The sequence below is a fragment of the Pyrus communis genome, chromosome 3, assembly GCF_963583255.1.
Source record: "Pyrus communis chromosome 3, drPyrComm1.1, whole genome shotgun sequence".
Taxonomy (NCBI): Eukaryota; Viridiplantae; Streptophyta; class Magnoliopsida; order Rosales; family Rosaceae; genus Pyrus; species Pyrus communis.
In genome coordinates this window covers 695,152-716,374 of record NC_084805.1, presented here as the reverse complement: position 1 = coordinate 716,374, position 21,223 = coordinate 695,152, and the positions used below count along the sequence as shown (strand labels likewise).

General features: G+C 34.8%; 4 protein-coding genes and 1 long non-coding RNA gene across 5 annotated transcripts; 3 read left to right on the top strand and 2 right to left on the bottom strand.

Annotated features, from left to right (window-relative positions):
• The first annotated feature begins 2,577 nt into the window (after positions 1-2,577).
• Positions 2,578-3,573, top strand: LOC137727510 (uncharacterized). Its single transcript, XM_068466360.1, has one exon. The coding sequence runs from the start codon at positions 2,578-2,580 to the stop codon at positions 3,571-3,573; it is 996 nt and encodes a 331-aa protein (XP_068322461.1).
• A 966-nt stretch (positions 3,574-4,539) lies between these two features.
• LOC137727508 (casparian strip membrane protein 1-like) lies at positions 4,540-6,625 on the top strand. The gene is made up of 5 exons (XM_068466358.1): positions 4,540-4,543; positions 5,709-5,927; positions 6,015-6,177; positions 6,286-6,459; positions 6,580-6,625. The coding sequence occupies exons 1-5, from the start codon at positions 4,540-4,542 to the stop codon at positions 6,623-6,625; spliced, it is 606 nt and encodes a 201-aa protein (XP_068322459.1).
• A 2,928-nt stretch (positions 6,626-9,553) lies between these two features.
• On the top strand, positions 9,554-10,570 carry LOC137727506 (uncharacterized). The gene has a single exon (XM_068466357.1). It carries the CDS (start codon positions 9,554-9,556, stop codon positions 10,568-10,570), a length of 1,017 nt encoding a protein of 338 aa, XP_068322458.1.
• A 3,139-nt stretch (positions 10,571-13,709) lies between these two features.
• Positions 13,710-14,354, bottom strand: LOC137728029 (uncharacterized). The gene is made up of 3 exons (XR_011067917.1): positions 14,204-14,354; positions 13,975-14,105; positions 13,710-13,800 (listed from the first exon to the last, which is right to left on the bottom strand). It is a non-coding gene; the product is annotated as an uncharacterized lncRNA (long non-coding RNA).
• Positions 14,355-17,292: 2,938 nt separating this feature from the next.
• On the bottom strand, positions 17,293-19,098 carry LOC137727505 (probable indole-3-pyruvate monooxygenase YUCCA10). Its single transcript, XM_068466356.1, has 4 exons — positions 18,490-19,098; positions 18,032-18,265; positions 17,685-17,807; positions 17,293-17,478 (listed from the first exon to the last, which is right to left on the bottom strand). Exons 1-4 carry the CDS (start codon positions 19,096-19,098, stop codon positions 17,293-17,295), a joined length of 1,152 nt encoding a protein of 383 aa, XP_068322457.1.
• Between the last annotated feature and the right edge of the window lie 2,125 nt (positions 19,099-21,223).

Here is a 21,223-nt window from a genome sequence, read left to right as displayed (position 1 = left end):
GCCAAAAGTTATGTGGGTCCTCATCAGCGAGATACTCAGTCTACAATGCATCATGAATGTGTCTTCGAATGAAGATTATTGTAGTAGCCTTCTAAGTTTCTTCAACAAGTTTGCGGCAATAGGTGGAGTTCACGTCTTGAACCCATTTCAGATAGATTCTTCCATAAACTTCTAGAGCGGAGAAATTAAGCTTGTTCAAGTTCGACATGTCCCTAAAATGGAGGGGAAAAAACGTGAGTAGTCATATGGTAAGCCATAGACATATATCGTAGAACATAGAAGTTCTATAGACATGTATTGGTTTAATTTATACATGAAAACTACATATTTCATGTGGTATGTTTTGAATGAAAACTTCAGGTTTCGAAGGCTCTAAATTTGAAACTACAGGTTCAATTTAGTTTTATGAACAATTAGTTCATAATGAGAGATTCCTGCAAGAAATACATAATGCAATATACTAATTTAAATATAGTGGATTTGAGGTTCTTCGAGAACTCAAGTGTAAGAGTTTTGTTACTACAAAACTATGTTACGGTTCAAAGTATAAAAATAAATTATTGAATCATTAATGTCCAAAAGTGATTTTCAGGTCAATAATTTTGGATTCATTATCAGATTAATGGATTGTAGGTCACTTTTAATTAATTCAATAAATCAAGCCATACGGGATCGATTGTATAAGCTAAATAATATTATTGGGTTGAAAATATAGCCCCAAAAATATTTGGGCTCGGGTTGGGTGCCTTAAGAAAAAGGCAGGGCCCAAAAAGGGCCTTGGGAGTGAATTGCAGGTCACGGGGGTGGGAGAAACCCCAGCTGCAGTTGAGTTTCAATTTTTGGGCCTAGGGGAGGGCACGAGACAAGGCGCAACGAAAGCTGGCCTATGGGTTTGGTGCGGAAAGCCCCAATCGCAAAAGGGCTGGCTATAAATTATGCAAGCCCAGGCAGTAATAAAGCCCAACAAGCATGGCAGCTTGCTGGTGTGGGCCGAGACAAAGGATCAGGGTTATAGGCCCGTGCAACATGGAACCCAAGCCGGAAGCTTGGTTCGGTCCGAAAATGAGCAACAGGCCACCGGTCAAGGTGCAAACAGGCTTAAGGCTTCAGGCCCATCAAATTGACCTCAGGCCAAGGCCTAGTTTCTGTGTGCACAGAGATGGTGCAGTGGGTGTGTCGCACCATGTCCAATTCCCTTTTTTTTTCCGAAAACCCTTAAGGTTTAGGAAACCCTAAATATGCTTCTAATTTATTTTATATAATTTGACTCACAAATTCCACATAGCAATTTAATTGTGCGATGCATGAAACAAATATATAAACATATACAATATATATATATATATATATATATATATATCGTAAGGAAAATATAAACATAGAGAGGTTCATGCATCATGGGGAATGTTTTCATGCTTCGTGGACGTTTCAAATATCTTCTTTTATTTTAAGCATACCTGATTAGCAGAAAACAAAAATAAGCCTTTGAATTTGGTGGATGATAGCCTCCTCCTACGATGTGTCAATTCCTCAGCTTCTGGTAAGAGCGTACTGATAACGTGTTGTAGGCCTATTTGATTAAACGATCTAGGGTTTAGAGAAAGAGGGGGCCGGCGACAATTAGAGAGAAGAGAGATTGATTTAATTGTAAGGTGTTTTGATTCACCACATTGTGCCTTTATTTATAGTAGTAGGCTAGGATAGGTAAAAACATTTCCCTTTAGGATTACAACATTTAATAGGTAATCTACTTCTAATAGGAATATAAGATACATTCTTATATCTACTAGGATTTACACAATCGGATTCCTATTCTAAATATGTATGCAACATATTGTAACTTTTTATTGATTTATACAAAATCAACCAATCAATTACTAATTTTTATTTAAAAAAAATTATGTACATGTAAATTCATTAATACATTAATGTTAAGGTCTCATTCAATGAACAGAATACTAATTTTTCTTTATATTATACTAATTTTCATATCATGAGATCATATGATGAATGAAGATATGAATTCAGCCACTAGCTTAGTTTAATGATTTTTTTTTTCTTCCAAATTCTAAAACCGTTCTGTGCTTTAATTAAAATAATTTTTTTTCTATAAACGATAGCGTTAGTTGATTAAATTATTAATTATTAGGAGAGGAAATGATTGATAGAGATCTAACACGCACAATGTGCATAAACATAATTAATTTCTGAAACCATCTACAAAATAAATTTATATGACGTACATAGCATCTTTCCAAAATTCCTTAACCTAAATAAACCGTTGGAAAAAAAAAAAAAAAAAAAAGGGTTATTCACCTTATTTTAGCCTTAGGATATTAGATCACAGACATGTATTTCTTCTTGATGAGTTAGTAACCAGCCAATATTGACATTGACTTAGCTAGTTTCTTGGAAACGCAAGGGTAATCTTGTATCATAATGTCCAACATACTTTCCTATATAAATTGCCAAAACGTTTCCTTCCCCCCATCAGTGCCATCACATAATTCATATAACTTCTCTTTCGCCAAACATTTCCCTCTCTGAATCAAAATACCATTAAAAGGAAAAGCCACCATGGATAGAGAACAAGATGAATTGCAATTTCTTGGGATTTTTGGCATCTACAAAGAAGCCTACAAAATAGTATTTTCACGGAGAAAAATCTTCAGCCAAATTACATTAGCCTTGATCCTCCCTTTGAGCATCGTATTCTTGGCGCACATAGCACTCTCAAACATCATTCTCTCAAAGATCATCCACAACGAAATATTCCTTGATGGAACAAGCACCAACAATCCAAGGTATGAAAAAATATCAGATGTCATATCCTCCGAGTGGGCAACGTATTGGCTTTTCAATGCTGCATACTTCACCTTCGTGCTCATCTTCAGCCTCCTCTCCACCTCTGCCGTTGTATACACGATCGCATGTATATACACAGCGCGAGAAATCACCTTCAAGAAGGTGATGAGCGTAGTCCCGAAAGTGTGGAAGCCAGTTATGGTCACGTTCTTGTGCACTTTCATGGCTTTTTTTTGTTACAACATAGTGGCTTTATTAGTCCTAATCATTTGGGTACTTTCGATGGGCATCAGTGGTGCCAGTGTTATAATTGGGTTTTTACTACTCATTGTTTACTTCATAGGGTTTGTTTACCTAACCCTAATCTGGCAACTGGCTAGCGTGGTCTCTGTTCTTGAAGAAGCTAGAGGGATCAAAGCCATGGCGAAGAGCAAGGAACTACTAAAAGGAAATATGTGGGTGGCTACAATCATATACTTTACACTCAACGTTTTGGCCGCCCTTCTACAATTTGGGTTTCAACAACTAGTTGTGAGTGGAAGGTCATTTAGTGTGGCTGAAAGAGTAGCTTATGGAGTTATATGCTTGTTGCTGCTTCTCAAGCTGATTTTGTTTTGTCTTGTGATCCAAACTGTGCTCTATTTCGTTTGCAAGTCGTACCACCACGAAAACATCGACAAATCGGAGTTATCAGATCACCTTGAGGTTTATCTGCTGGGGGGTTATATGCCTCTCAGCTCTAAGGATGTTCAGTTTGAGCAAGTGTAATTATGTTTTTTTTTTAAAGCAAATAATATTATCTACATTGTCAAGATGAGAGAGTGGGCTAAGTCTCATAATAGGTCAGCCACAATAATGTGGTTCAAATTCATCTTTGGCGAGAGTCGAACTTAAGAACTCTTAGTTACAGGTGAAAAAAAATATCAGATCGTAATACTAAGTGACAAGTTTAAATATGTTTTATCCAAGTTTCATTTGGTGATAATATTAAATAATTTCTGTATTACATAGCTACTTCCTCGATGATTAAGTGGGAAAAAATATATTTAGTGGTTCATGTATTCATAAAGCTAGTTCTTTTTTACTATTCCTTTATACATGATGTTGAAGTTCTTGACCTTTTCTTTTTCTGCACCTATTTTGTGGGTAGTAGACTTCATTTGTTGATGGGCGCCTGTATATGAACAATGAATTGGGATTCGGGGTTAGGATTCTGGGTCCAAATCCTAAAAATTTTCCATATTGCATGTTTAACCAATTACTCGAAACATCCATGCTCCAATTCTGAAACGATGTATATTTATTCTTTATGAACTGGACTGGAGCACACCCCAAACAAACTACACTACCACGTGTATACAATCCTGACGGCCTCTAGGGACCCCTATCACCAAATGATGTGGCAGGCTGTCTATAAATTTCAACATGAAACATGAATAAATGGTAGGTGACAACACATAATTGAGAAGTTTTTTATTTTATTTTTATTTTTTTTAACAAACGATATTATTTAAACTAAGAGGAAAATAGTGCGTTTAGATTAGTAATATTATGATTCAAATTCGTCTTTAGTAAGAATCAAACTTAAAACCTCTCACTTACAAGTAAAAAAAAAATATATCACTAAACAGTAGTATTAAATGACCATAATTGAAAAGTGTTAGACAAAAATAAAAAATAAAAAAATATTGGGTATTAACCTACATGTGTATATTATACGGCTAGTCCCCGAAAATGCGTAAGTTGGGCTTAAAATATTTCTTCTATCCCGTATAATATTGGGTATTAACCTACATGTGTATATTATACGGCAAGTCTGTAGTATCCCACATCGCCCATGAGGGCGTGGTCTTTGGGCCTTATATATCCATTGCCAACCTTAAGTTTCAACTAGGCCTTTTGTGGACTCCCTGAGGGGAGAGCAGGCGCTGGCTACGGCTGAGTACCGGTCCACAGAAACAAAACCGTGCGGTAGCTCTGTCTTCGGGCAGGGAATGCCAAAGCGGACAATATAGTTGGAGCTGAGGGTTGGGATGTGACAATTTGGTATCAGAGCCAGACTCACGGTCGTGGTGTGCCGACGAGGACGTCGGGCTCCCTAAGGGGGGTGGATTGTAGTATCCCACATCGCCCGTGAGGGCGTGGTCTTTGGGCCTTATATATCCATTGCCAACCTTAAGTTTCAACTAGGCCTTTTGTGGACTCCCTGAGGGGAGAGCAGGCGCTGGCTACGGCTGAGTACCGATCCACAGAAACAAAACCGTGCGGTAGCTCTGTCTTCGGGCAGGGAATGCCAAAGCGGACAATATAGTTGGAGCTGAGGGTTGGGATGTGACAAAGTCACTCTTCTTCACTACTCGTACCAACTTGCTTTTCTAAATGGAATTTTTTTTAAATTTATGCGGTGAGGCTCGGTTCCGGATGTTCAGAACCAAAAACAAATCCCTTTTTTAACTTGTAGTTCAGTTTCAAACTGAAACTGTTTTAAAATCCCAAAAACTCAACCGTTTGGTGTTCTCTGGTTTGGTTTGGTCCATGTTTAGATTTTGATTTTCAATCCCAAGTGCCCACCCCTAAGAGCATCTCCATCAGTTAGTGGAAGGCAAGGATAACTAAGGGCATGTAAGTTGCCTTTTGTATTCACAAATTTTTTTTATTTTTTAATGCTTTGAAAATAAAACGATTGTTTAATTCTAATAAATTATTTCAAATATAAGACAAAATCTTAGCATTACAACAAGCATAATTAATTTTAAAAAAGTACGAAAAACTCTTTTAGTTATATAACTACGAAATCGAAACAATCTTATTCTTAATAGCATTCAACCTAGGGGTAATTAAGTGCCAATTACCAAAACCAAAATGATGAGCGCTAGCGGTGATCATTCATCCACAATCGACAGTTCAGAGTCGAGAAATAAAATGGCATTCCAAAAGAGAAGTGCCATACGTGAGGGTAGAAGCTGCTCAAGGTTCCAATATTAAGAATCAAAAGGGAGGATGGAAGAAGGGCATTGCCATACTAGACTTTATTCTAAGACTTGGTGCCACTACGGCTGCTCTCTGCGCTGCCATTGCCATGGGGTCTATTGATGAGACTCTTCCTTTCTTCACACAGTTTTCCAATTCCAATCAAGTTCACATTTTATAAAACCTAATCAAAATAACATTAGTGACGATTTATTCTTGTTAGAAAGATTGTATACATGTTTCATTTGAACACATCACTCATTGGATATGTAAATGCAGGTTTTTTGCGATAGCAATGGGTATATTGCGCGCCTACCTTCTCCTCTTCCTTCCCTTCTCCATAGTAACCATTATTCGTCCCCATGCAGCTGCTCCAAAGCTTGTCCTGCTTATTTTGACACCGTACGATTGCTTTTTCTTTCATATTTTATATAGTTTTGTAAAATACATAATCAGTACTTATATTAATCCGTACACATTGCCTCACATGTCTTGAAATGGAACTTACAGTTGGCGCTTGCTTAGAAACACTTCTGGTTCTGCCGCTGCCAGTGCCATAGTTCACCTGGCCCATAATGGAAATTCCGATACAAACTGGCTTGCTATTTTCCAACAATTTGGTAATTTCTGCCGGAAAACCAGCGGGGCTGTGGTTTTGGCATTCGTTGCAGTTGTTTTATCTTTGTAATCTTGATTCTGGTTTCCGCTTCTTCTCTCTGAAAAGTTTAACGTGCTTCAAGAAAGCTCCATAGTTAAATTAGTGAGTTATTTGCTTTCTCAACAGTTTAGCTTCTGCTTTCTCAGGCTTTTGATTTTGTTGTTGTCTTTGCAATTGATGTTAAATTGTTAATGCATATGATGTCGTTGCTGTCTTATGTATATACCATAAGAGCTGGTTTTGTAGAAAGATTTGGATTTATATCTTTGTGTTATTTTTTTGTTATTTGTTGGTTAAATTCTGCAATGCCGCCAAGGGAAGATGGAATCTGTGGAATTCTGCAAGAGCGTCAAAGCGAAATGCAGTTGCTCGGTTCAGATATGCCGTACATGTCGTATGAGTTATCAATCCAATCCGATCTTTTGAACCAAACGAGCCTTTAGGTGTAAATTGACAAAATTGAAAGGAAGTGGCCCATTTTGATAAGCACCCCCGAACTTCAGGTGTGTAAATCGTCTTTTGCTTATTTTAGAGACCAAGCTTAAGCGGCCAATGCTTGTCCAAACCAAGCACCACTGTGAGTTAAGTGGGTGACAACCATCTTAAACCAAGCATGAACAACTAATGTTTGCCCTACCACTTCACAACAACTTATCTACCCCAGCTCGATAACGACGAAGACAACCAAGAAACCAAGAATTCATAACTTCAACTAAAGAACACTAAAAAAAATAACTAGTATCAACAAATCCAAGAATAAAAATGAAATGAAGAGTGAAAGAATAGAAGCGGAAGCCCAAAGAACAAAAATGTGAAGTGGAAGCCAAATCAAAATAAAAATGATCGCTCGATTAAACTTTAGCAGATTCTCAAGGATCTAACATGAGGAAAACTACAAAATATAGGGGTCAAATAGCAAATTCTCAACTGTGTGATACAAAATACAGGGGTCAAATAGCAAAAAAAGTTAGGAGGAGGTTTCCAAGCAGGCAATGAGTGTGTTGACTGAAAAAACTAGAGAAACTTTGGATTGACCAAAATTAAGAAAAACTAGAGAGACTTCGAAATTGACGGACTGATGAAAACAAACTTTCTTCCCCTCGACTCGACGTGAACGACCTGACGGACTCCTCTATACGGGCCCTCTAATCCCCTAGTTCCGAAAATGCCCTTTTATGTTCTCTTAAAACTCAACTGTACCATTTCCTTTTTTTTCTGCAGCTTTAACGAAGAAATTGCTAGGTGGGGCCTGTGGGGGCTGCTGTGGGAGTAGGGAGGAGAGACCGAGCGAGCAAATGAAATGGAATAGGTCAGCAACATGTGACGTTCTAATTAAAATTTTATATATGCTAAAAAATTTATACATATCATTATTGTATTAGAATGAAATGCCGCGATACCATGTAAACCATACTCCACAGTAAGAGCCAAGCCAACGACTTCAACGTTGTACATGCTTGGATAAGAATTATATATGGTATTACACACCAAAAAAGAATATGAACATAAATCAATAGTAGAAATTTTATCCTTTTTTATTTTCAAATTGAGAATGATAAAAACAGACTTGTCTTAATCCATGATCTTGTTGATTCCACAAAATACTGAGAGAACTGAAGGGTTTATATTCCCTTTGGGTCTGAATGTCTACATACTTTTTTTTGTTTGAAAGGAATGTCTGCATATTTAAACACATGTGCCAACCAATTGTGTGGCGTTTTATCATAAAAAGTTTTTGTATAATGAGATAGCTAGGGTTTTTTTGCTTTTTTCCCTTTACAATTTTTTTTTTTAAAAGAAGGCTGTTTTAAGTGAGATGACATCTTGACAAAGAGATAAAAATAAACCGATAACGTGAAATTATAGGTAACAGGAATCCATAAGAAAATAAGAGAAGACTTCAAAGTTTGTTATTGGAAAAGGTAGTATTTTTTATCACCACCCTTAACTGTGGTGCATGTTCACCATGTACTTAATCTTCTGTCACGTGTCCTTTCACTTAATCTTAGTTAATTTTTTTTCAAAATTGAAAAAGTAACATTGCGAAAGTTAACTAGAGTTAAATGAAAACACATGACAAATGATGACTACGTTCAAAGTATAAGTTCGTTAACTTCGAAACAATGGGCCATGAGCCTAAGAGCTGGTTTGGTATTGTTGTGCTTTGAAAAAAAATTACTTCTGCTGTGCTGTGAGAATAAGCTCATTTTTGCTGCTTCACGTTTTCAGCTTTTTTCACCCAAAACTGTGAAAATAAGCTGTTTTTAAGTGTTTACCAAACACATTTTTGAACTTAGCATTTTTTTATAAAAGCACATCAGTACCAAATCAGTATTAAATAGGCACTATAACCTAAATCATGCAGTGTTTGAACATTATGGTCGGGTATTCACTTTTAATGTGATTCTTGATCCATTATCGTGAGATTATATGATGATTATATGGTGTTATGAATTCAGCCAATAGGTCAGTTTAAGGATTTTTTTTCTACCAAATTCTAAAAATGTTATATCCCTTAATTAAATAATTTTTTTTTTTTACAACAATAACATTAATGGGTTAAATTGTTAACGGTTAGGAGGGAGGAGAATCCATAGGGATCGAAAAGTATCGTCTACAAAATAATTAAATTGTTAACTTTTTTTATTCCACATTAATTTCCGCCGCTACAATAAAGTATCATCTGTAAAATAAATTTATATTGAAGTACATAACATCTTTTACAAAATTCCTTAACCTGAATAAACCTTTACTTTTAGAAGTAAAAAAAAAGGTTATTGACTTTATTTTAGCTAGGGCATTTTTTCTTCTTCAAACAAACAATATTATCTATACTAAAAGGATGGGAAAATGGGCTAAGCCTCATAATGAGTTATAAATAATGTGGCTAAAATTTGCCGATATTAGATCTCATGTCTGTATTTCTTCTTTAATAAGTTAGTAACCACCAAATATTGACATTGACTTAGCTAGTTTCTTGGAAACCCAAGGGTAATCTTGTATCATAATGTCCAACCTACTTTCCTATATACTTCCTTCTTCCCCTCACATATTTCATATCTTTTCTTTCGCCAAACATTCCCTCTCTGAATCAAACTACCATTAAAAGAAAAAGCTACCATGGATAGAGAACAAGATGAATTGCAATTTCTTGGGGTTTTTGGCATCTACAAAGAAGCCTACAAAGTAGTATTTTCACGGAGAAAAATCTTCAGCCAAATTACATTAGCCTTGATCCTCCCTTTGAGCTTCTTATTCTTGGCGCACATAGAACTTTCAAACATCCTTCTCTCAAAGATCTTCCACAACGAAATAGTCCTTGATGGAACAAGCACCAACAATCCAAAGTATGAAAAAGTATCCGATGCCATATCCTCCGAGTGGGCAACTTATTGGCTATTCAAAGCTGCATACTTCACCTTCCTGCTCATCTTCAGCCTCCTCTCCACCTCTGCCGTTGTATACACGATCGCGTGTATATACACTGAGCGAGAAATCACTTTCAAGAAGGTGATGAGCGTAGTCCCGAAAGTGTGGAAGCGAGTTATGGTCACGTTCTTGTGCATTTTCATGGCTATCTTTTGCTACAACATAGTCGCTTTCCTAATCCTAACTATTTGGGTACTTATTTGCGTACTTACCGCACTTTCGATGGCCAAAGGCGATGCCATTGAAAAAATTGGGGTTTTTCTACTCATTGTTTACTTCATAGGGTTTGTTTACCTAACCCTAATCTGGCAACTGGCTAGTGTGGTCTCGGTTCTTGAAGAAGCTAGAGGGATCAAAGCCATGGCGAAGAGCAAGGCACTACTAAAAGGAAATATGTGGGTGGCTACAATCATATACTTTAAGCTCAATGTTTTGGCCGCCCTTCTACAATTTGGGTTCCAACAATTAGTTGTGAGCGGAAGGTCATTTGGTGTGGCTGAACGAGTAGCTTATGGAGTTATAAGCTTCTTGTTGCTTTCCAAGCTGGTTTTGTTTGGTCTTGTGATCCAAACTGTGCTCTATTTCGTTTGCAAGTCGTACCACCACGAAAAAATCGACAAATCGGCGTTATCAGATCACCTTGAGGTTTGTCTGCTGGGGAATTATGTGCCTCTCAGCTCTAAGAATGTTCAGCTTGAGCAAGTTTAATTATGTTTGATCCAATTTCTGTAACACGTACATGATGTTGAAGTTCTTGACCTTTCCTTTTTCTGCATCTAAATTTTGTGGGTAGTGCTATCACATAATTCTTGATTTTGAGGTGATTTTTTTTTTTCAAACAATAAATTTTGTTATATTAGTCACCAACGGGATTCGAACCCCTGCCGTTATGCAAAGGCATGTTTTTTTTTTCTTTTGAATGTTGGCAATGACATTGGAAATTTGGAAGTGGATGCTTGAGGTTGGGTCCCCATATTTTATTTATATTGTATCATATAGGCTATATAAGTTAAAATTACTCAAAAGTGTTTGAATTCGGTGTTTCTTTTTAGTTGGGATTCTTCATTAAGATGGTCATTGAAATTGAAAATCGATCAATGTAATTCCTGAAAATGAGTGTCACCAATTCATGTAGTCATTGCATCATAATTTTGTTAAAAATTACGTTATGCACTGATGTAACACATAATTAGGTCCCAGAAGTCTAATAAATATTACCATGTATATTAAAATATTAAAATATTAAAAACTAATTTTTATTAAAATATTTTGTATAATTAAAAACTAAAAAAAAAAAAGAAGAAGAAGTTGTGTCTTCCCGAGTACAACAAATTGATATGTGCAAGTGCAACATCTCTAATCAAGATCTCATGCAACAGACTCCATGCTCGAGGAAATGAGCAACTATTAGAAGTTATGGATGAACCAGGATGAGATGGCACGGGAAAAATGAAGAAGATGAACCACGATGTTACTCAAATTCAAAATTAGAATATTTCGAAATTTCAATTCCAATGGAAGGTTTCCAGTGACTTGGTTGTAAGATAAAATCCAAATATTCGACTTTGGAAGATAATTTCAAGAACCAGTGCCTTGGTATAGAACCGGAGATTCCAGTACCGCGAAGTTTGATGAACACTAGTTCAGTTTTCTTACGACCACTGAGGTTCATGAAATGGAACACCGATGGGTATCTAGGGGTGGGTATGGATCCGCTCTATCAATAAATAAAAAATATAAAAAATTTAAATGTTCTGTTCATTTCTTGGGTCAGCCTCCTAGGAGTCCTAGGGTTTTAGAAAGATAAAATGGTTTCCTTGGTAATGAAGGATCTGTCTGATGGTAAGTAATAGGAAATTAAAATTAAAATTAATTATCCTTTTGATAGGTAGATGAAGATGAAGGATCTGCTCATCTCTCCTGGGTCTGCCTCCCAGCGAGACGAGGACGGAGCTCTTTTTTCTTTATTTAAGTTTTTAATTATACAAAAATAAAAATTAATTTTATTATTTAAATATTTTTAATTCATGTGACAAATATGTAATTAATTTGATATGACCCAATTATGTGCCAAGTTAAATTACTCAAAACTTCCATGGCATGGTCCAGTTCTGTAACTATATATATTTACTTTTTGTGAACTGGAGTGGAGCACATCCCAAACGAACTACATCGCCACATGTATACAATTATGACTCCTATAATAACCCCTAACACCAAAATGATTTTGGTGACAACATAATTTTTTTTTTTTTTCCTTCTGTCTAAGACATCTCAATGTGTACGCATTGCCTTATAACAACGAAAATGCCTAGGCTGGGGCTAAATATTTCCTCTATCTCATGCTTTCCGTTGGTCATCAACCAACCACATCCTTCTTCTTCACTACTCGTACAGGATGATAAGAACAACTTGCTTTTCTAAAAGGATCTCTTTTTTTTTTAATTTATGCGGTGTGGATTGGTTTCAAATGTTCAAAACCAAAACCAAAACATTTCATCTTGCGATTCAATTTCAAACTGAAACTGTTTAAAATTGCAAAAAATTAACCGTTCAGTGTTGTCTAGTTGGGTTTATGTTTCGACAGAGAGACTGGATACCGAGTTTAATTTGAAGTTTTAATTTATGTTGTGTGGTTCGGTTCGTAAGTTTCTTTATAAATGTATTGGTACCTAAGTTTTTGTATGAATTATATCGATACATAAGTTTTGATACAAATGTCTCGGTAACATAACTATAGTACATATATAGATACATACTATGCGTATACATATATAGAGAAATTCACGCACAAAAAGAATAGATTATAATATATAACATTCCTTATTATGAAAATAATTATCAGTGATGAATAACATTTTTACTGTTTATGGAAATCAATTTATAACCTAGACAGAAAAAGCTCATATAATTATTTGAACCTAATTAATATTCGGATATCACAATTAAATGCCAAGGTTTTTAGGGGTAGTTTGGTATTATTGTGCTTTTAAAAAAAAAAACTGTTTTTGCTGTTCTATGAGAATAAATAGGTGTAAAATAAAGTTGTTAAGTATTTGGTAAATTATTTTTTGTAAAAGTACTTTTAATGAAAAAAACAGTGTTTGAGTATTTAGTAAACTTTTATATAAATTACTTTGAATATGTTAAATGACTAAAAATGATATAGTATTTAATGTGATATAATAATTATAAAAGAAAATAACGTAGGGACACTACTACAAAATTATCTATAACTGGCGGTCCAAAAACCAACAAAAAACGTATATTATTGTCATATTTTAAGCAAAATCCGACCAAAAATGGATGCATTGGCGGATATAATAAGTGACAGAATTGCTAGCCTCAAGAAATTAATTTTCCGACAGAAAATACTCTAAAACCGACAGAAATTGTGTCGCATATAACCGACAAAAAATATATAAAACCGACAGAGATTGTGTCGGGAATATATTAATAATAAGTAATAGCATTCTCTGTCGGATAAAACCGACAGAAGATAGATTAATAATTAAAAAAATATAAAAAGGACATGGGAGCATTCTCCCTTCTCCTTCTCGTTAAGCATTCTTCTTCCCTTCTGCTCGAAATGACCAGAATCTGCAGTTAATGAACAAACCAGATTGGGCAACATGCTTGAACGATGGAATTTGAAGCTTGAATTCAAAAGATCCAAAACCCAACTTCACCAACCTTCTTCCCAACACGAACACAATAATTCATCCCATAAAATAGAAGAGAAAACCCACATCTTCCATAAATAGAAGAACGAAGAAAAGCATGGAGATCCCAAATCACACACAGCATTCAAACATCAAACACTAACACAATCAACGGAAACGACCACCATAACTAGAAGAACGAGAAAAACAATGAAGAAAAAAGAGAGGCTCACTCATCTTTCTCTTCAGTGCTCTGTAACGGGCTTCAATTGGACTCTGAGGAGCAAAAGGGAGGAGAAAGAACAGATGAAACAACAGCACAGAGAATCAGAGAAAGCAAAAATCCAAAAACATGTAACGGGAAAGAAGAAATGTTTATGTACGATGTTTGTATGCGACCATATTACAAATTTTCTGCAGGATTGAAGCTCATGTTAGAGTGAAACATACAAAAGTGAGGGAGGATCTGGTGTAAGTGAGAACAAGATTAGCAAGCCCTTCACCTCTGAAAGCCCAATCAGCAGCGTCTTTCTTCTCCAAAACGACCTCCATATCTCGCTGTTGGGCGCGTTTTAGCTGCTCTTTGTCACCACACATTCCAAAAATCTCATCTTTCCCATTTCTTCAAATACCCAAAACCAAAATTTTGAAGAAAAAAAAATCAAAAATTTGCATGTACCTGATCGATGAGATAAGATTTGGGTTTTTGCCCTCTTCGTCTTGGGGCGTTTCGTGGCTGTTTTCTCGGTAGTTTTGTGAAGGATCATCTTCCATGGCCTCGTGGGTGTGCTTCTATGCCGGCATTGCTATGGTTTTTCTCTTATTTGTAAATTAAAAGGAGAAGGGAGAATGCTCAACAAAAAATATAAAAAGGAGGAGGAAATAAGGAGAGGAGGAAATGAGGAAGGAAGGGGGAAGGGAAAAGGCACCGGCTCTACAGATGGAGGAGTTTTATTTTGGAAAATTTTCATTACTGTCGGTTAAAACCGACAGAAACATTTTTTAAAATAAAAATCGACAGAAATTTTTTATTACTGTTGATTATAACCAACAGAAAAAAATAACGGCAAAATTCCATCCAAAATTTCCTCCCAAAATTTTAAATTCCCACCCAACTTTTGAAATTCCCCCTCCCCCCCAAAAAATTTTGTTACGATTTTAAAAAATAAAATAATAATTGTTTGGTTTAATAAATAAATAATATGTATTTAAATAAAATACGTTTTAAAAATTAAATAAATAATTGTTTAGTTTAATAGATAATAACTCATGTGAAATATGCGATAAAGAAACAAAAAGATAATTGTTCAATGAAAATGTCATCACACAAACTAAATATTGCCTAATCAATACTTGAAAAACATAAATAAAAATTTAGCACAGATTACTTTTCCCACTTCAAAATTTAGGCAAATTTAACAGAGATATGCATTCTACGAAACTAGTTTCCATGATCTAACCGTCAAACTTGTTTGTAGATAATACAAGATCACATACGTAAAAAATCGCAAAAAAAAAAAAAAAACATGTAGAGATTAGGTAACGGAAACAAAAGTTTTCAACGGTTGTAAACGAAAAATCACAATTTCCGGTTTTGATAATTTTTTTACAGCTACACTCCTTGACCCTATAAGAATGCAATGAATGAATTCAATCTTCAATTTAAAATATTTACACTAGTGGATACCACAAAATCTTATTTTATACTTAATGGAAGTATAATATTAACTCTAAGTGTTTGTTTAATCTATCATTTTGACGCTATATGCATTCTACAAAACTTTTTTAAACGATCCAACCGTCAAACTTATTTGTACATACTCCGAGATTGCATACGTAAAAAATTGTAAAAAACAAACATTCAGAGATTATGCAACGGAACAAAAAATTTTGACGGTTATAAACGAAAAATCACAATTTAACGGTTATTTTAGCTCCGATTTTGATGATTTTTTACAGCTACACTCCTCGACCCTATAAGAATGCATTGAATGAATTCGATCTTCAATTTAAAACATTTACACTAGTGGATACCACAAAATCTTATTTTATACTTAATGGGGAAGTATAACATTAACTCTAAGTGTTGGTTTAATCTACCATTTTGATGCGATACGCATTATACGAAATGTTTTTCAACGATCCGACCGTCAAACTTGTTTGTACACACTTCAAGATCGCATACGTAAAAAATCACAAAAAAACAAACATTCAGAGATTAGGCAACAGAACAAAAGTTTTCAATGGTTATAAATGAAAATTCACAATTTAACAGTTATTTTAGCTCCGATTTTGATGATTTTTTGTAGCTACACTCCTTGATCCTATAAGAATGCAATGAATGAATTCGATCTTCAATTTAAAATATTTACACTAGTGGATAAATCTTATTTTATACTTAATGGAAGTATAACATTAACTCTTAAGTGTTTGTTAAATCTATCAATTTGATAGGATATGCATTCTACGAAACTAGTTTCAACGATCCAGCCGTCAAATGTGTTTGTATATACTCTGAGATAACATGTGTAAAAAATCGCAAAAAAAAAGCATTCAGAGATTATTTTGGCAGCCGTCCAAAATTTTGCTTTGTTCGTGTCAGTTATATCCAACAGGGCCATGAGTGAAAAAAAAAATATTTAAAACATGTGTTTATTTATTTATTTTTAATCAATATAACATTTTAAAATAATAAAATCAAACATGATAGAGTACACCAGATGTTCATTTGTGTTTATGTGCTTTGTGACGCATTGAAAACAACTGTTTGAATTTCTTTGTATCTTGTTGCTTGCCTGTGAAGGAGCATAATCCTTATTACAAAAATGATAAAGCTGCAAATTGTAGTCTGTTGTTATTATTCTCTCAAAAAATTTATGACACGTGGGAATTGAATTCATTAGACTTTAGGGTCATGAGTGAAAACAATATATTAAAAATATGTGTTTATTTATTTATTTATTTTTAATCAATATAACATTTTAAAATAATAAAATTTTCATTTCTGTCGGTTATAACCGCCAGAATACTAAAATAATAACCGTCAGAAAGTAAAATAATAAAATAGTCAATTTCTGTCGGTTATAACTGCCACCATTAACTTAAAAACCGCCAGAATCTGTCAAAAATATTCATAAAAAAGGATTCAAAAATAGTGTCGGTTATAACCGACAAATTTTTTTTGATATCTGCCACTAAATATTCTCCAGAACTTTATGTTGGATATAACCGATAGAATTTTTCTAATATCCGCCACTAATTAAATGATGTGTCGAATATAATTTATCCGACAGGATTTTTCTAATATCCGTCACCATCATCCGCCACCTAAAGCTAATATTGTAGTAGTGGGAGATTGTAATTTTGTAAAACATGTGAGGGTATACTTATCATTTGAAAATTTCATTAAATGAGCATTGATTATTATACTTTGAAGAAAAAAAACATTTTTTTTAGAAGCATGATAGACTTTGCTTTTGCTTTTTTATGTTTATCTTCTTTTATTGACAGCAACTTTTATATAAAAAAAATAATAAATAAATTTATTACCAAACACATTTAATGCTTCAGATTTTTTAATAAGTTATTTTTTAAAGCCCCACAATCTCAAACCAACTCTTAACCTTATACACGATATTATTCTAGAAGTAATATTTTTTAAGGATTGGAATATAATTCTCTTGAGTTCACAAATATGCCCTAGAACAAAGCAAGCCACCATCGATCCAAACCAGCAAACAACAGTCCCCGAATTTATCTCATCATCAATCAGTTACTTTTCTTGTTCTGATTCAAAGCAAAACTTATGTCATCTGCTATATTTCGCGCATCAATTGAAATGCCAAATAATCCGCGCCTTGAGAATCCTGCACAGTAAAGTCCCTTCTCCGCCTTCCAGTGATTCGGGAAACTTTGCTTCGGCATACCATTGTCATTAAAGAGTTGGTCACCATCCTGCAACACATGTACATAAAAATTAAATAAATTTAGAATAGAAATACATGTGCGAGTTTGGAGTGCGGATAACGGCTCCAATAAATTGTTGTAAACCGAAAAATAAAAATAAAAATTTGGAACCTCTTATAGAGGCTTATGGCTCCAGTGATAGAGCGGGTGATTTCCTAATGGACGCATGGCAAGAGTTCATAATTAATTCATACCTTAAGCCAATTTAGCACAGTGCTTTTATAGCCAGTAGCAAAAACAATAGCATCATAATGGTTGCTGTAGCCATTCTCAAATTTGATCTGGTTTCTTAGTATTTCTGTTATTGATGGAACCACCTGGGGAAGATTTTCGTCATTAAGCAATCATGTGAATGATAAAAGGCACAATGCAATTATTGTTGTCTGACTGTTAATCTTAAAAATTATATAAATTCTTGCCTAGTTACATGGTGCAGGATTAAATGATCCCATAACGAAACACAATTAGAAGGAGAAGTTATATATGTGTTATAACTTGTATTACTATGTAGTATGAGGTTAAATTATTCAAGCATGCAAACCTTTATTTCTCCATCTATGATCTTGTTAATGCTCCCAACATCAATGATGGGGGCTTGACCCTCGCTTTCCTTAAGAAAGAATGGTCCAAGTTTTGGCCTTGTAAGTCCATACTTGGATAAATCTCCGAACTTCAACTTCCCTAAGATAACCACGATGTTGTCAAGGACTTTAATGGGAAGGTATTTTGCGAGAACCATTCCCAGGAACACAATTTCCTTGGTCAGAATATGTACCTGAAAATGTTACATATTGGTAATAAATAATGTACAAAAGAAAAGAACTGAAACTTCTAAAGAAATTGTAACAAATAGTATTTGTTATACAATAATTTGGCCACATAAAACTAATACAATTGCTTACGCTGTCTCTAATAGATCGTGATCCCTATTATTGTATATGCATGGAACCACCTATATTATTGGAGAATGTGAAAATGAGAGACAGATATTTATATTACCGGGCTACGAACAACAATCGAAGTGTTGGCACCCCAATTTGTTAAATCGTAAGCAATTTCCATGCCTGAATTCCCAGAACCGACGACCAAAACATTTTTTCCATCATATTTCTTGCCATTTTCGTACTCGCTGGAGTGCACGAACTCTCCTTTAAAGCTATTCAAGCCTTTGACTTGAGGAATGTAACCTTCACTATTTTCACCACTTGCAACCACAAGAAATTTAGCAAGGTACATTTCTTGTACATCCGAAAGTGTGTTATGGACTCTAACACACCATTTTTTTTCACCTACATAAGAAGCTGTTTCTACAACTCGGTCGTACCTAGGCGTTATCTTGAAATGGGATACATAAGCTTCCAAGTACTGAACAAACTCATTCTTGGAGAGATATCTGGGATAATTTGGAGGAAATGACATATAGGGTAGTTCACAAAATTGCTTTGCCAAGTGAAGCTTCAAACGATCATATGACCTTTTCCTCCAAAGAGAAGCATATGAGTCTTCTCTTTCGATTACAACATTTGAGATGTTGAGGCGATTAAGACATGCAGACGTTGCTATGCCAGCTGGACCGGCACCTACAATGACCACATCCACCTCTTCCATTTTAGGCAATGAAAATGTCTGGTCTTAGCTAGGTTAAAGTGTTTTGGCAGGGTTTGCGAAGGAAGAAGAGACTTTGAGATGGTCGATAATTTTTGTTACATAGCCTTATTATATACCACAACATTTGGCTGGCAAATTTTATCATGCAGTGGTATAGTTGGTATCATTGTCCGCAGGATTCGGACTTCCATATAAAATATAATACAACGTACACTATATAACATTTGTTCACTTTGGATTAATATAATTTAAGAAAAATATCTGAAACACTGTGAGTAAGATTTCGTAATTATAACTTGCAATGTCCACCATGCCAAATGCATATCCAGCCGCAGTACTGCTTGATTACATTTCCCTCGTTTCCAGACAAATCATATATATCAAATGGTACGGGGATCCAAAAATTAATAATCTCCAATAAAGGAGGAAGATAAGATCCTTCTTAATTTATCAAGTTTATTCATCCATTGAAGAAAGGAGGAATCAAAGCTACCCTTGTACGTATCTGCTCGGGAAAAAAGGGGGGGGGGGGGGGGGGGGAAGTTGGATTCATCTTTAATAAAATTTCCACATTTTGTTTTGGTAATAGATTTTCTTTTCTTTTTCTTTTGTAAAATCAATGGTTTACAAAGGGTTTGGTTTCATTTAACCTTTTATGGTTGTACATTTTGTTGAATGGTTGTAATTTTTGGTTAACAGATATGATGCTTACTCAAATTGTATGAGTAGAATTAAAAGACCTAATTAGTCAATATTTATTTTCTGAAAATTCTAAATAGAAGACATGTCTTTTGGGTCAACACTATTAAAAAGGGTTGTATATCTTCAACTAAAATGAAAGGACTCGATGAACGGGTGCTTTAATGTCTATAAATACCTATTGTGGCATAATGTTTCACACACAATTTCAGAAATTTGTTTCTACATTCCTTGCTCTCTTCTCTTTCCATCACATTCATAAAATTTCTTTCTAGTTATTTCTAAGGGAATATAATTCGGTTTTGCTAATCGAATATTCCATATTTTGATATATCCTGAAAGTGATTTGCCAAGAACCCTTTAGCAAACTCATTCGAGTGGGGGCAAATAACACTTTAAGGAAACGATTCAAGTCGTACCTCAAAGTCATCATTTGGATTATTCTCTATATTTCTACATTTACTCTAACAATCTTAAAGTGTTATTTTCGTCATGGAGAACAAGTCTGATAACATGGCTTTGAAGATTATCAATCAAGATGTCCACAAGCTAGACAAATTTGATGGATTCACTCGATGGAAGGACAAGATGCGTTTCATGCTTACTGTTCTAAACGTCATATATGTGTTGGACCCAAAATTGTAGCCTATTCATGAACCAAGTGACAAAGACATGGAAAAAATAGTGCCGATCAAAAGAAGTGTGAAGAAGATGAATTGGTACGTAGATGACACATCTTGGGCACATTATCTGATCGCTTATGTGACCTGTACGCACACATTCAATCTCCAAAGGAAATTTGGGAAGCACTTAAACACAAGTACACAACGGAGAAAAGATGTACCGATAAATTTTTAATGTTCAAATATTATGAGTTCACCATGATTGATAACAAACTCATCCTAGACCAAGTTCATGAATTATTGGTCTTAGTCTCAAAGCTTCGTGGACTTAAAATAGTTATTCCGAATCCTATGATAGTTGGGGCTATTATGGCAAAATTACCCCAAACATGGAATAACTATAGAAAGAAACTTCTACACATGGTAGAAGATATTACTTTGGAGGATTTGCAAAAAGGTATTCAAATTGAAGAGCAAACTTGAAATCGTGATAAGAATTTTGCAAATCAAGATTCCTCTAAAGTTCACGTTGTCGAAGGAAACAATTACAAAAAGAACTTCAAAGTCAAAATTGACAAAGGGAAGTGTAAGAAGATCAATTCCAACAAACAATCAAGAATGCACATGGTGTCTACTACCATTGTGCAAAGAAAGATCATTACATTTGTGATTGTAGACATAGGAAAGCCAGTGAGGAATATGCCAATAAGACCAATAATGCAAACATGGTGGAAAATTCTGGAATTGATAACGTTGTTGCAATGCTTTGATTGCTTGCTTGCATACACTTGGTTTGATTGCTT